The sequence below is a fragment of the Salvia hispanica genome, chromosome 4, assembly GCF_023119035.1.
Source record: "Salvia hispanica cultivar TCC Black 2014 chromosome 4, UniMelb_Shisp_WGS_1.0, whole genome shotgun sequence".
NCBI classification, from domain to species: domain Eukaryota; kingdom Viridiplantae; phylum Streptophyta; class Magnoliopsida; order Lamiales; family Lamiaceae; genus Salvia; species Salvia hispanica.
Window position 1 is genome coordinate 52,257,250 of NC_062968.1, and position 13,010 is coordinate 52,270,259.

Below are 13,010 nucleotides of genomic sequence, written 5' to 3' on the forward strand. Positions count from 1 at the left end.
TGGTGCTTTTTATAAAAAAGTCGACGTCTAAACGAAATTAAATTTCCTGTAACAGAAGCAACATCGAAAATGGTCCACAGATTTAGGGCAATAACCACGTTTGGAAATATGAAAACATAATCTTCTTCACATTTTATTTTTATGTTAGCTTTATTTTGAAAAAATGACATATGTTAGCTTTATTTTTTCTTATTCTTTAATAAGTGACATATTTCAAAATTTTAAAAACATAATCTTCTTCACATTTTATTTTTATTTGAAACTTTTCTGAATCTTCTAATTGAAGGTGAACTATGAAGTCATATGCATATATTTACATTACAAAATTGAGAATACAATATAGCATTATTAGATTGAAACTAAAAATTATCAAGTAAATTCAGTGCTTGAAGATTATTCTAAATCCATTCAACAAATATATTACTACTGTAAAACAAAATTGGGGAGAATGTATTGTATTGAATTGGTTGATTTGGAGTACCTGGAGGCCATGGTTTTTTTCAATTGGTGTGTTTTCCGTTCCATCAGGGGGATTCGTGAAACAAAGTGTATTTTTTGATGAAAAACCCCTTTTATCTGGGACTTCAACCCCCGAAAATATTTGATCCCCAAATCCTTCATTTTTTCTTGCCTTCAAAGCTATTTATCTCTTAAATCTTCTGGATGATCTATCATGGGAAAAAAAAAAATTTTTTAGGCATGTGATTTTGCCCCTTCTTTAGGAATAGAGTTGATCTGCTTCTTTGTTGATAGTCGATTCTTCAGGGTTTGAAATCCCCCGCCCCAACTCCCAAATTTTTTAACCCTCAAATTTTTCTTAATTTGGGAACCTTCTTCAAAGTCCCTTAAAAAATGGTGGAGCATCCAGTATCTTTTTTTGAGTTACCATGTAAGAATGCATTTGTCACATGGGGCTGGTGAGGGGCCGCTTTGTTTCCCCAAGGGAAGTAACCTCGGGGTGTTCATCTTTCCCCCGGTGATAATGTTTGGTAATCCACTTGGGGGTTAAGTTACCTACTAAGAGCCTTGACCTCTATGGTTGTCGGTCCGTTTGATGGTAAAGACCCATCGCACCCTGGTTTTTTCCCTTTTGGAAAACAATTCCCCTTTTTGTTTCCTCTAAAAGCTTTTAATTCAACCATCTCCCTTCCTCCGGTTTGAATTAACCCCAGATTTGGGTTTCTTCCTAGAGATCTAAAATTTGGGCCTTTGAGTTTGCTTTTCCCCCCGGGATATCTTGATTTTTTTTCCTTTTCCCCGGGGAAATTCGTTTGGGTGGAACTCCAGTACTTGATATGGCAAAATATATTGCCCAATCTTCATAATGATCCCCCTTCCCTTCTGTGATAACATTGTCAATAGAACAAAGTTTTCGGAAGATTGTTTACCCGGATATGGAGGGTAGTGGGTGTCATAATTTTAGTGAGTTTGTTTAAGACATGCCGGCATATTGGGTTGTTGACTTCTAGGAGCGGGTTTGTAGGCAGCCAACTTATGAGTCACCGATTTTTTTACTTATTTCCCTTCCCCCGAAAGTGGGTTGGGCTTTTTAAAAAAACCCGGCCGGTGCCAATTTTTGGGGAATTGGGTTTTTTATGGGAAAATTTTAACCCCTTATTAATTCCATACCCATGAAAACCTTTGAGGACAGGGGATGTTTTTCGCCATGGGGATATGAACAAAACGAAAATCCCAAAAACCGGGGCAAAAAAGCGGGGAACTTTACATGGTGGAAACATTTGGGAGGATTTTTCAAATCAAGAGCTTTGGTAGGGAGCGATTGAGAGGAAGGGTGTGGCCCCCAGGGCCAAAAAAGATTTGGGGCTTTGGGGTCAAAAAATGACTCGGGGTTTTTTCTAGGGTAAAACGGTTTTTTTCCCTACCCCGTTTTTTCAGTGTAAGACATGATGTTTGGTGGGAAAAACCCTTTTTAATACAAAAATCTTTCATTTTTTGTATTGTATCCCCCCAAACGAACCCAGAACCCAATTTTGGTTTGGAATTTTGGGGGAAATGGTATAAAAATCACTAAATTTGGAAAAAACATCGGGTTTGTTCTTAAAAAATTTGAAAGCATCAGTACAAACATCAATAAATAGAACAAAAAAACAAAAACCATTAAATAACGGAACCCCCCACATCGAACGAATTTGAAAAAAAAGTCCCTCGTTTTGGGTTTAAAAATTTTCGTGGCTTTTGGCTAAAAAAATTTTCACAATGAAAAACCGAGTTTTTTAAAAGGTTTAAATAAAATGTTTAAATAACTTGGAAAATGGATGTCCCAGGGTTTTGCCACAACAACCTCACCAAAATTTGTGAGCAGATTCCCCCGGGGTTTTTTCTCGCCCCCTAATATAACTGGGGTTGGCCACCCAATGGTCATCCCCGTCGAATATCCCCTAAAATGCAAAATTTGGCTATTAAAAATCGCAAGAGCTCTCGTGTTAAGAGACAAACATCAATTTCGAGATAAGGTAGGAACGTTGCACCCTTGGTAGGTTGTATCTTTGTATTGGACAATCAATTTTGATATGCTTTCATGGAGCTGTTCAGGATTTAGAATCTGAGGTATTTGGATTGTGATTTTTGTAATTGTGAAATTTTCTGCGGAAGCTGTCGAGCCAGTGACCGATCCACAAGATCGACACTGCTCTGATGCCATGTAAAACAAAATTGGGGAGAATGTATTGTATTGAATTGGTTGATTTGGAGTACCCAACACCATAGTATTTATAGTAGATGTTGGGGACTCAAGATCATAAATACATCTTGGAACAATAATATTTTGAAACAAAACATCACTTTGGTACTCTAATGTCGCTCTATCCAACACTAATATCTCTCTTTCCAACAACTGCTAACATATTAGTCCATTCTAATTTAATTCATAATACACGCATCAACTTTGATTATTTTGTGTTGGGCCCGTGAACAAATGTAGCCCATTTGAATGCAGCCCATGTAAAGCCAAGTGGTACCAATACCCAAAGCCCGATACGCATACCACCCTAAATCCTGATCCCTTTGTTCCAACCCGCATCTTGCCCCGCACCCCTTTGCTTTATCGCATGTGTCAAGGAGTCGCTAAAGTGTGATACCTCGTTAAGTTATTTCATTTACTTAGTTCTTTATTATACATTCTATTTTAGTGGGACAATTACGTACTCTTTGTGCCTTCTTCGTTGTTGGTCTATTTCATCACTATAAAACTACATGTGTTGCGAGTGAAGCTTTTTACGGTAATATCCAAAAGATTAAGAAAATCGATGTGAATTTAACTTGGACCTTGGCCCTTGTTCGAGAAGATTTGAAGAGCTTGTGGGTCTCGAGTGAGATACAAAGGTTTGAAGTAGTTTGGCAATTGTTCTTTGTTAACTTGATTGGTTGTTGTAGTGGTGGTTGTTCTTATGTGTTCATTAGAAGACTTTGATCTATTATGTTTTCATATTGAAATCCTCAATAAAAGTTGATGGTCTTGGTAGAGGAGTATATGAGATACTAAAAGTTGTACTCCTAGTACTCTTTTTATGTACTAGTACTAACTTTTAAAAATCTATTGTAGAGGTCTTAGGTAATTTTTTTTTTTTTTTTACAAAATCCTATACTACATAAGTACTTATCATAGTACTAACTCTTTTTATCTCCCATGAATAATCTATATGGTATCGTACTTAATTCAAAATTTACTCATATTTCTCTAAGAAAGTACTGCTAGTATTATGGAGTAGTATCATGGAGTACTACTAGTAAGCGCCGAATCATTAAACACAATTATAAATTGGATCTCATAAAAACACATTTATCCCACAATCCGCTACTCACATCTAACGGTGAAATTTCCCACGCAGGACCCTTAATCAACGGTCCACAAACTCTTGTCATTAACCGCGGATCCTCATCTTTAGCCGTCCAAAAACATTCAAATCCAACGGCCCATAATTCCCCAACAACCAAATATATTCAACCACCACTCCTCCCTCTAAAAATCATTCCACATTTCAAAACAAATTCACCCCCAAAACCAGAAACCGAAAGATGTCGGGAAGAGGAAAAGGCGGAAAGGGGCTCGGCAAGGGCGGCGCCAAGCGCCACCGCAAGGTGCTGAGGGACAACATCCAGGGCATCACCAAGCCGGCGATCCGCCGTCTGGCGCGTCGTGGCGGCGTCAAGCGTATCAGCGGCCTCATCTACGAGGAGACGCGCGGCGTGCTCAAGATCTTCCTCGAGAACGTCATCCGTGATGCTGTGACCTACACCGAGCACGCTCGCCGGAAAACCGTGACGGCGATGGACGTCGTCTACGCGCTCAAGAGGCAGGGGCGCACTCTCTACGGATTCGGCGGCTGAGCTGCTAGGGTTGGCGGTTGCGTCAGATGTAAATTAGGGTTTATTTTACGGAGTTCTAATCCAGTGTTGCTAGACTGTTATCTAGATTGTTGTATGCTCTTTTGCTTGGATTTTAGTGGAAACTTGGAATATATGTTTCCTTCCTTTGTGTGGCCATTTCGATTGCAATTGAACTTTTAATTGCCAAATTGCTACTTTGAAAATTCTCAGATTTGCAAATACTTCCTTGTCACAAATAATCTCGTAATGTTCACAAAGCGAAATTACGCCCGAAAATAGATTCAATCTTTTATTTGTAACAAGTTATTGAAATTTTTTGTTATGCTCAACAACCTAAATTACGCCCAAAATAATTTTTTTAAAGTTTTCCCCTTGATGTAGTAATTTCTCTAATTATTTTTCATAATTTCATGTTTAATCAATTTTGCTTCAATATCCACTATCAAGAGAACTATTTGCAGTGGAGTGAAAATATATAATTTGTGCTGCCATATATTTTGCCATTGTTGGATCTTAAATTGAATTTGGTTTTGGATTTTTTATTTAGTGCTAATTTCATGAGTCTAGTTTGTTTGGTTGAGTAGCAAAATTAGTTATATGAAGTACTTGTGATTAATAATACTAACATACTATCAGAATATTTTCGTCCTCGTGTATTGTTGGATTCAAATTTGAACAAGTACTAGTAAAAGTTATCGCAACTTCCATCATAAATTCACAGTAGGAGTATTTTAAGTTGATACGGTTTTTTATGGATGCAAAATAGTACTCCTAGATAATTGTGTTTAGTGAATTAATTGAAAATATATTGCTTTTAAATTTTTAATCCATAAGCCCAGCCCAACTTAGGTCCATTGGCATAATTCATATTTGGGCCGGTGGGATTTGTTAAAATTTTGGAGGTAGAAAATGTTATTTTGAATTATTGAGAGGTTAAACTGTAAATGTAAAAAGTTTCCCTTGAAAAGGGAAATTAGAAATCGAACGCAGTGACCTCATTTTTGGGATTTCAATTCGCACTCTTCGCCGCCGCAGGTTCATCTCTGCTCTCTATCTGTCTCCTTTTTTTGGATTTCATTTCGCACACTTTTACTGCCGCAGGTTCATCTCTTCTCTCTCTATCTATGTTCGATCTGCTGCCATACACAGTTGAACAATCTTTCAGCAGGGGATACCCCGCCCTAGTTCATTTATTCAGTGTGTTCAATTTTATGCAAAAATGAGGTTTTAGCTTTAAGTTTTCTTTCTTGGTTCTATGGTTTTGATGTTCATATTTTTTTATTCTGATTGTGATGATTTCAGCTGTAAATAGTCGATAGAGACTGAAAGTAGAGTTATGATAGTCATGGAAGCTAAATAGAAAAAAGTTGAATGTCTACCATTGATTATGCAAGTAATTGATTTTCCATTAGTTGTTATTTTGGAGCTTTCTTTTCCCTGTTCCGACTTACTACTAGTTTATCTAATTTGGTTAAAATTTTATGCAAAAATGAGGCGAACACTAATTTATTTTCCTTTTAGCTTTTAGTTTTCGTTTTTGATTTTGTGAGTATGATGTTTATAAGTATTTATTTTGATTTTGATAAATTTGGTTGTCAAGGCTAGCTTTACATGATTTCCAGTTATCAATAGTCAATAGACACTGCAAGTAGATATCTGATATTCGTGGCTAAACGGGAATAAGGGGAAATAATATCACTGACTATGTAACTCATTGATTTTCCTTCAGTTGTTATGTTGGAGCTCTCTGTTCCCAGTTTCGAGCTGCCAATTTGGTCAGTTTATAGTTTTGTCCACTTAGATAGTCTCTGTAAATTGTTATTGAGGTAAATAAAGTAGTGCTGAAGTTTTATGAAAGCCTGTTTCAGATATGGTATTTGGGATTTTGATTTCTGGATAGCTGAATTTCAATTCACCAAGTGAATGCTTAACGAAGGAAATTAAGTTGTTTGCTGTTTTATATGAAATGATACATAGTTACAAGTCTGGAAATATGTGCAGAGGATAGTGATCAAAGTGTTGAAGAAGTATGGCTAAACATCATCCTGACTTGATCATGTGTCGTAAGCAACCTGGCATCGCCATTGGAAGGCTGTGTGAGAAAGATGATGGCAAGTGTGTGATATGCGACTCCTATGTTCGCCCTTGCACCCTTGTGAGGATATGTGATGAGTGCAACTATGGGTCTTTCCAAGGCCGGTGCGTTATCTGTGGTGGGGTGGGGATCTCTGATGCCTACTACTGCAAGGAGTGCACTCAGCTGGAGAAGGACAGGGATGGGTGCCCCAAGATAGTGAATCTGGGTAGTGCTAAAACGGATCTATTCTATGAGCGCAAGAAGTATGGCTTCAAAAAGAGGTGATGATGATGACCATCATCATGACAGATGACTGCTGATAGTAGTTTCTGAGTTCCTTAGTTATTGCGAACTCATTTATGTTTGAATCATTCTAAATGTCAGTGAATTTCTGCTGGGGGATGGCATTTTGATAATGCTAACTTGCACCCATGCAATTACTACTGATAATCTATCTACTTGCTTTTGTGGTTGAAAAATGTATGAAATTTGAAGTGATAAACTAGTATTTCACGATTTCCTCTTCGTTACTCCCTCTCATTCTTTGGATCCTCAGTTTACTCTTTGTTAAGATACTCTTTCCAATTGACTGTTCCACGGGCAGATGCATGAGTTTGTATCGTTGCTTAGGCAACGAGCTGGGCTGCTTTGAAATTTGTATTTTTCGTTGTTGAATGAAGCTGGCCTCCTCATAGTATATCCTTGTTTTTAACATAGCTATCTTATTCTCCAACTCATCAGATTGCTTACTAGTACATTGTTGGTGTTTTATTACAGCACACAATTTTCTTATTATGTACTATTCCCTTTGTCCGCGAATAAGAGTCCCGTTTTTGCATTTTGGTCCGTCCGCGAATAGGAGTCCCGGTTGATAATTACTATAAATAGTAAAGAGACCCCACATTCCACCAACTCACTCCAATCACATATCATTTAAAACTAATGTATACAAGTGGATCCTATTCCAATAACTTTCTTCCATCCACTTTTCTTAACATTTCTTAAAACCCGTGCCGGATAGGAATGAGTCTCATATTCGCGGACGGATGGAGTACTCCTTACCAAGGATGTTAAATATGAACTTTTGGAATTCAAACCAAAACACACTACATGAGCAAAATTCTTACTCCATAAACTTTCAAAAGCAAATAAAGTAATGAAATTTGAAAATTAGAGGACAATATCGATTGATCGGCTCAAGCTCAACCTGATCTCAATTGGACTCGTGCTATATTTGTGTCACAACCCTCTATTAAGGTGGATTATTTATATGAGGGATCATCTTTTTTGGTCCACGAACTTTGCCAAAGTATCATTTTAGGTCCGTGAACTTTGAAAATATCATTTCAGGTCCATCAACTATGGGTTAATATCATTTGGAGTACTTTTTAACTATTTCTAAGTTTTTTTGGACAAAAATACCCTTGATACCTTAAAGGGTATATATTTTTAATAAACTTATCCTATACTCATATTTTTTATAAATATCTTTACTATATATTTTTGATGAATTTTTAAAATATAATTTGACCTTCAATATTATCACTTAATTTTGTAATTAAGTGACATGCAAGAAAAGATCCTTATTAAATTTTTTATTACTAAAGAAAAGTTCTTTATTCAATTTTAAAATTCTTTAATATAAAAATTGAGGAAGCAATTTTACTTGCATGTCACATAATTAAGTGATAATATTGAAGGTCAAATTATATTTAGAAAATTCGTCAAAAATATACTGTAAAGATATTTATAAAAAAATATGAGTATATGATAAGTTTATTAAAAATATATATCATTTACGGTATCAAGGGTATTTTCGTCCAGAAAAACTTAGAAATAGTAAAAAAGTACTTCAAATAATATTAACCCATAGTTGATGGACCTGAAATGATATTTTCAAAGTTCACGAACCTAAAATGATACTTTAGCAAAGTTCGTGGACTAAAAAAGATGTTCCCTCTATTTATATTGAAATTTTAATGCTAGAAATATTCCATCACATTTTTTTGGACTATTAATGCCAGTCCTTTAATGATATCCCTATTAATATATACTCCATCAGCGACCTGTCTCAAATTGATTGGATCATATTTACATTTTGGGATATTTACAAAATGAGTCATTTTCAATTCTTTTTTTTTTTTTGTATTTTCTTTTCTTTTCTTCTCTTTTCACTTATCTATTTTATTCCCCTTTTCACTTAATTCACTAAATATAGTATTTTTTTCAAATTTTGTGTAAAAAAGAAACCAATCGATTAAATTAAAAAAAGTAATTGATCCTCCTTACAAAGTGACCAAGTAATATAAGAAATACATATTCCGTCCACATTTAAAATAGAGCATTTAGTATTGGTATTAGAAAAGTGTACTACTCCACTAATTAGGAACACAATACTCTCTCCGTCCTTGAAATAAATTTTTTTTTGAAATGATATGGTTTTAATGTATATTTTGTGAAGTAAGAGAGAATTATTCATAAAATAAGGAAAATGAAAAAAAAAGTAATGAAGTAGTAGTATTAGTGGATTGTGAGATCCATTTGTTAAAATAAAAAGTTTAAAAAGTTTTTATTTTTAAGAAAAAGACTGAAATGGAAATAATTTTTATTTTTAAGGAACTGAAGTAATAAATTAGAGATAAAAATATGACATTTTGAGTAAGATAATGTTTCTCATAATAATATACTGGAGTATAACATTGAGTATTTTTACAATAGTACACTATGTCACTTTTCAGAAAATAAGAAAGCTGAGTTTATTTGAAAAAAAGTTAATTTAGAAAAATATTGAGAATAATGTGTGTCTCACTATTACAAAAGCATCAGAGCCGTTTCCGTACACAGCGCAATTTACAGAGTGAAAAAACCCCTTTCCCTTTTCACACACACAAATCTTGCCATTTCTGTGTGAAAAGTACACGCATTATCGCTGCGAAGCTCTACTTCACTCCCAGTGACGCTAGGGTTTCACTCCAGCCATGTGAGTGCCTTGCTACGCCGGCTTTTGAGTTAGGGTTTTCGCTTAATTTTAAAGGTTACCGCTCTCAAATCCCGATTTAGATGGGGAATTGCTGCAGATCTCCGGCAGCCGTCGCCAGAGAAGACGTCAAATCTTCCAACTTCTCCGGCCACGATCACGGCCGGAAGGATAAATCGTCGGGAAATGTGAAAAAGGCGATCACAGTTCTGACAGATGTGAAGAAGGATAACATTGACGATAAGTATCTAATCGACAGGGAGCTCGGCCGCGGCGAGTTCGGAGTCACTTATCTCTGCATTGATCGGGAGACGAGGGAGCTGCTGGCCTGCAAGTCGATATCCAAGCGGAAGCTACGGACGGCGGTGGACATCGAGGATGTGCGGCGGGAGGTGGCGATAATGAAGCATCTCCCGAGGAACTCCAGCATTGTCAGCTTCAAGGAGGCCTGCGAGGACGAGAATGCGGTGCATTTGGTGATGGAGCTGTGCGAGGGCGGGGAGCTGTTCGACAGGATCGTGGCGCGTGGACATTACACGGAGCGGGCCGCGGCTGCCGTGATGCGGACGATTGTAGAGGTCGTGCAGCTCTGCCACAAGCACGGCGTGATCCATCGGGATTTGAAGCCCGAGAATTTCCTGTTCGCGAATAAGAAGGAGAATTCGCCGCTTAAAGCTATCGATTTTGGCTTGTCGATCTTCTTCAAGCCTGGTAAGTAGACATTTTTATTTATGTGATTGGCTCACTTGCTTGATTAATTGCAATCACTTTGCATCAATTTTGGTGTTTGACTACATTTATTCTCTGGACAAAATATAAAAATAATGCCCCAAAAATTGAGCCCTGTTGGAGAGGTTGACTTGATATATGATGTTATACAAACCCGCATTTATAATAAATTAAATAGCTTCAGTTCCTTTGAGGTTAAACAACTGTTTGATCAAAGGCGTTAATATTGCTCATAGTTTTGATCCTTTGCGTCAATACATTTTCATGTTCACCAAAACACATTGCTGACACAACATAATTTCATTTTGTCATAATGAGCAACAATGAAGATTACTCTGGAATAACACCTCCTGAAATCTCTCTTTCTATTGGTAGTTGTTTTATTGTCTGTAGCAGGGAGGTGATTGTGGGGCTTTTTTCTTGTGCTCTTTAATTCATGATGCCTGAACCTGGATGCTCAGAATTACACTCAGTATGGATATATTTAATGGTGTCATGCAGAGGTTTTGATTCTTTTTATTTATGGTCTCTAGGTGAAAGGTTTTCTGAAATTGTGGGGAGCCCTTACTATATGGCTCCAGAGGTTCTAAAGCGAAGCTACGGCCCAGAGATAGATATATGGAGTGCTGGCGTGATTCTCTATATATTGTTGTGTGGAGTTCCTCCTTTCTGGGCTGGTAATCTGGACTTCTTTTTAAGAAATTGTTGGTTTTATGAAGTACATCAAGAGAATGAAATAGTACTTATGAGTAACTTATGCAACTTTTTTTGCACAGAATCTGAACAAGGCGTTGCCCAGGCCATCATACGTGGGAAAATAGACTTTGAGCGCGAACCGTGGCCAAGTATTTCAGATAGCGCCAAGAGCCTTGTAAGACTGATGCTAGAACCTGATCCGAAGATTCGGCTGACTGCAAAGCAAGTTCTTGGTAAGTTACATATTTCCTTGAAAAATGTCTTGTTGAATGCACTCAATGACAATTGTTTTTTATCCTCAAATCACTTTTCTATATACTTCTATGTTTATATTTTACTATCCATGTCACATCTTTTGGGTGGAATTGATTCGTGGAACTGCACTCTATTCCTCTGTACATTGTCCAGGGCTTTCATAATCCAATTGGTGTGCAAGTCGGAAGTTGTAGTAAGTAGTAGTACATGTTAAATGGCTGAAACTTGCACGAACTGAATAGTTCTTAGTTTGTTTCATTTTCTCATAAAACATGAGTATGTAACTTATGCACGTTTTTTAGGCAACAGCATATATGCTGTTATTCTGCAGTGTACGTGAAAAACTTTCTCTATTTAACATATGCAAAACGTCATTTGTTCCCCTTCTCTTGATATTTGGAATTTGCAGAACACACTTGGCTTCAGAATGCAAAGAAGGCGCCAAATGTTCCCCTTGGGGATGTAGTCAAGTCACGTCTGAAGCAATTTTCATTGATGAACAGATTCAAGAGGAAGGCTCTTAGGGTTTGTTGATGCTTATGTGTTTAGTCACTGTATATTCACTACTTATAGCTTGCTGAGTATATGCACTTGTCTTTGCTCAGGTGATTGCTGATTTCTTGTCTAACGAAGAAGTTGAAGGTATCAAAGAGATATTTGCTAAGATAGATACAGATAATGATGGTAAAGTTTCAATTGAAGAACTGAAGGCTGGGTTATTGAAATTCAATGGGCAAATGGATCCATCTGAAGTGCAAATGCTCATTGAAGCTGTAAGTTAACTACATACGATAAGCCCATAGAAAAAGCTTAGGCAATTTTTCACAGCAATTAGTTTGTCCCTTTTGCTCTATTTACCAAACTTGGTATAGTAATAATGCAGTCTATGTATAAACTTCTTTTTTTTTTTGGTTTTTGTTTATTAACTTTAATATTGGCAGGAGGTCGAAAACCTTTCATACTTGGGATTGCAATCTTGTTGTTTAGCATTCCTAAAATAAACTGTTCTTAATATACCTTCAATGGGGGGTATGCTGATTTCTTTATTGCCAATAGGTGGATACAAATGGTAAAGGAACCTTGGACTATGGTGAATTCCTTGCAATTTCACTCCATCTGCAGAAGATGGCCAATGATGAACATCTCCACAAGGCTTTCTCATACTTTGACAAAGATGGGAATGGTTACATTGAGCATGATGAGCTTCGAGATGCCTTGATGGAAGACGGAGTTGATGACTGTACAGATGTGGCAAATGATATATTCCAGGAGGTTGACACAGACAAGGTGAAATTGAAATACAAGTTATCTGGTATTCATATGATGCGCTATCTAGTCTTTTGCTCATTGTATTTCGTCTTAAATGCAGGATGGGCGTATCAGCTATGATGAATTCGTTGCCATGATGAAAACTGGGACAGACTGGAGAAAGGCTTCTCGACATTACTCAAGAGGAAGATTCAACAGTTTGAGCATAAAGTTGATGAAGGATGGTTCTATAAACTTGGGTGAGTAAATATGCATTGGTTGTCAGTTTCTTTTCCACGTGTATGAGTTGTCAAGTCCATCGATCTTGTCTTCGTTATCATTACTTTGAGGCCTGCTTTGTATTAATTGGGGTTTTTATTGGTTGCTGGGCATCATGGTTGAGGCAAATTCATCTGATTAAGCCCTCCTTGGCTTGACCAAAACCGGCCCAGCTCCGCCAAAGCCCCATCCGACCATATGTGTGTTCCTTTTCTCTCTTCTCTATCAGCTCTCAGGTATTCTTGTGGACAATGTAGTAAATATTTGGTCGGAGAGTTGTCTTTTAATGCATATCAAGTTTGTGCATATGAATTTTCTTACTGTTTTCTTCTACATTGGAACATGTATGTTTTCATGATTGGTTTTCAATGTGAAAATGACCTTGGTTTGCTCTTAAATTTT

General features: G+C 36.9%; 3 protein-coding genes across 5 annotated transcripts; all 3 read left to right on the forward strand.

Annotated features, from left to right (window-relative positions):
- Window positions 1-3,972: 3,972 nt before the first annotated feature.
- Window positions 3,973-4,503, forward strand: LOC125223022 (histone H4). Its single transcript, XM_048125971.1, has one exon. It carries the CDS (start codon window positions 4,036-4,038, stop codon window positions 4,345-4,347), a length of 312 nt encoding a protein of 103 aa, XP_047981928.1. The 5' UTR covers window positions 3,973-4,035; the 3' UTR covers window positions 4,348-4,503.
- A 792-nt stretch (window positions 4,504-5,295) lies between these two features.
- On the forward strand, window positions 5,296-6,954 carry LOC125185307 (PHD finger-like domain-containing protein 5A). 3 transcript variants are annotated; one of them, XM_048081827.1, is made up of 3 exons: window positions 5,347-5,382; window positions 6,077-6,122; window positions 6,349-6,954. In XM_048081827.1, the coding sequence occupies exon 3, from the start codon at window positions 6,377-6,379 to the stop codon at window positions 6,707-6,709; it is 333 nt and encodes a 110-aa protein (XP_047937784.1). In that variant the 5' UTR covers window positions 5,347-5,382; window positions 6,077-6,122; window positions 6,349-6,376; the 3' UTR covers window positions 6,710-6,954. The 3 variants fall into 3 exon arrangements, with proteins under 3 accessions (XP_047937783.1, XP_047937784.1, XP_047937785.1); XM_048081826.1 differs by lacking the exon at window positions 6,077-6,122 and having other exon boundaries at window positions 5,296-5,382; XM_048081828.1 differs by lacking the exon at window positions 6,077-6,122 and having other exon boundaries at window positions 5,348-5,448.
- Window positions 6,955-9,267: 2,313 nt separating this feature from the next.
- Window positions 9,268-12,914, forward strand: LOC125222362 (calcium-dependent protein kinase 13). Its single transcript, XM_048124908.1, has 7 exons — window positions 9,268-10,112; window positions 10,664-10,807; window positions 10,907-11,059; window positions 11,491-11,606; window positions 11,687-11,854; window positions 12,138-12,368; window positions 12,451-12,914. Exons 1-7 carry the CDS (start codon window positions 9,485-9,487, stop codon window positions 12,595-12,597), a joined length of 1,587 nt encoding a protein of 528 aa, XP_047980865.1. The 5' UTR covers window positions 9,268-9,484; the 3' UTR covers window positions 12,598-12,914.
- The last annotated feature ends 96 nt before the right edge of the window (window positions 12,915-13,010 follow it).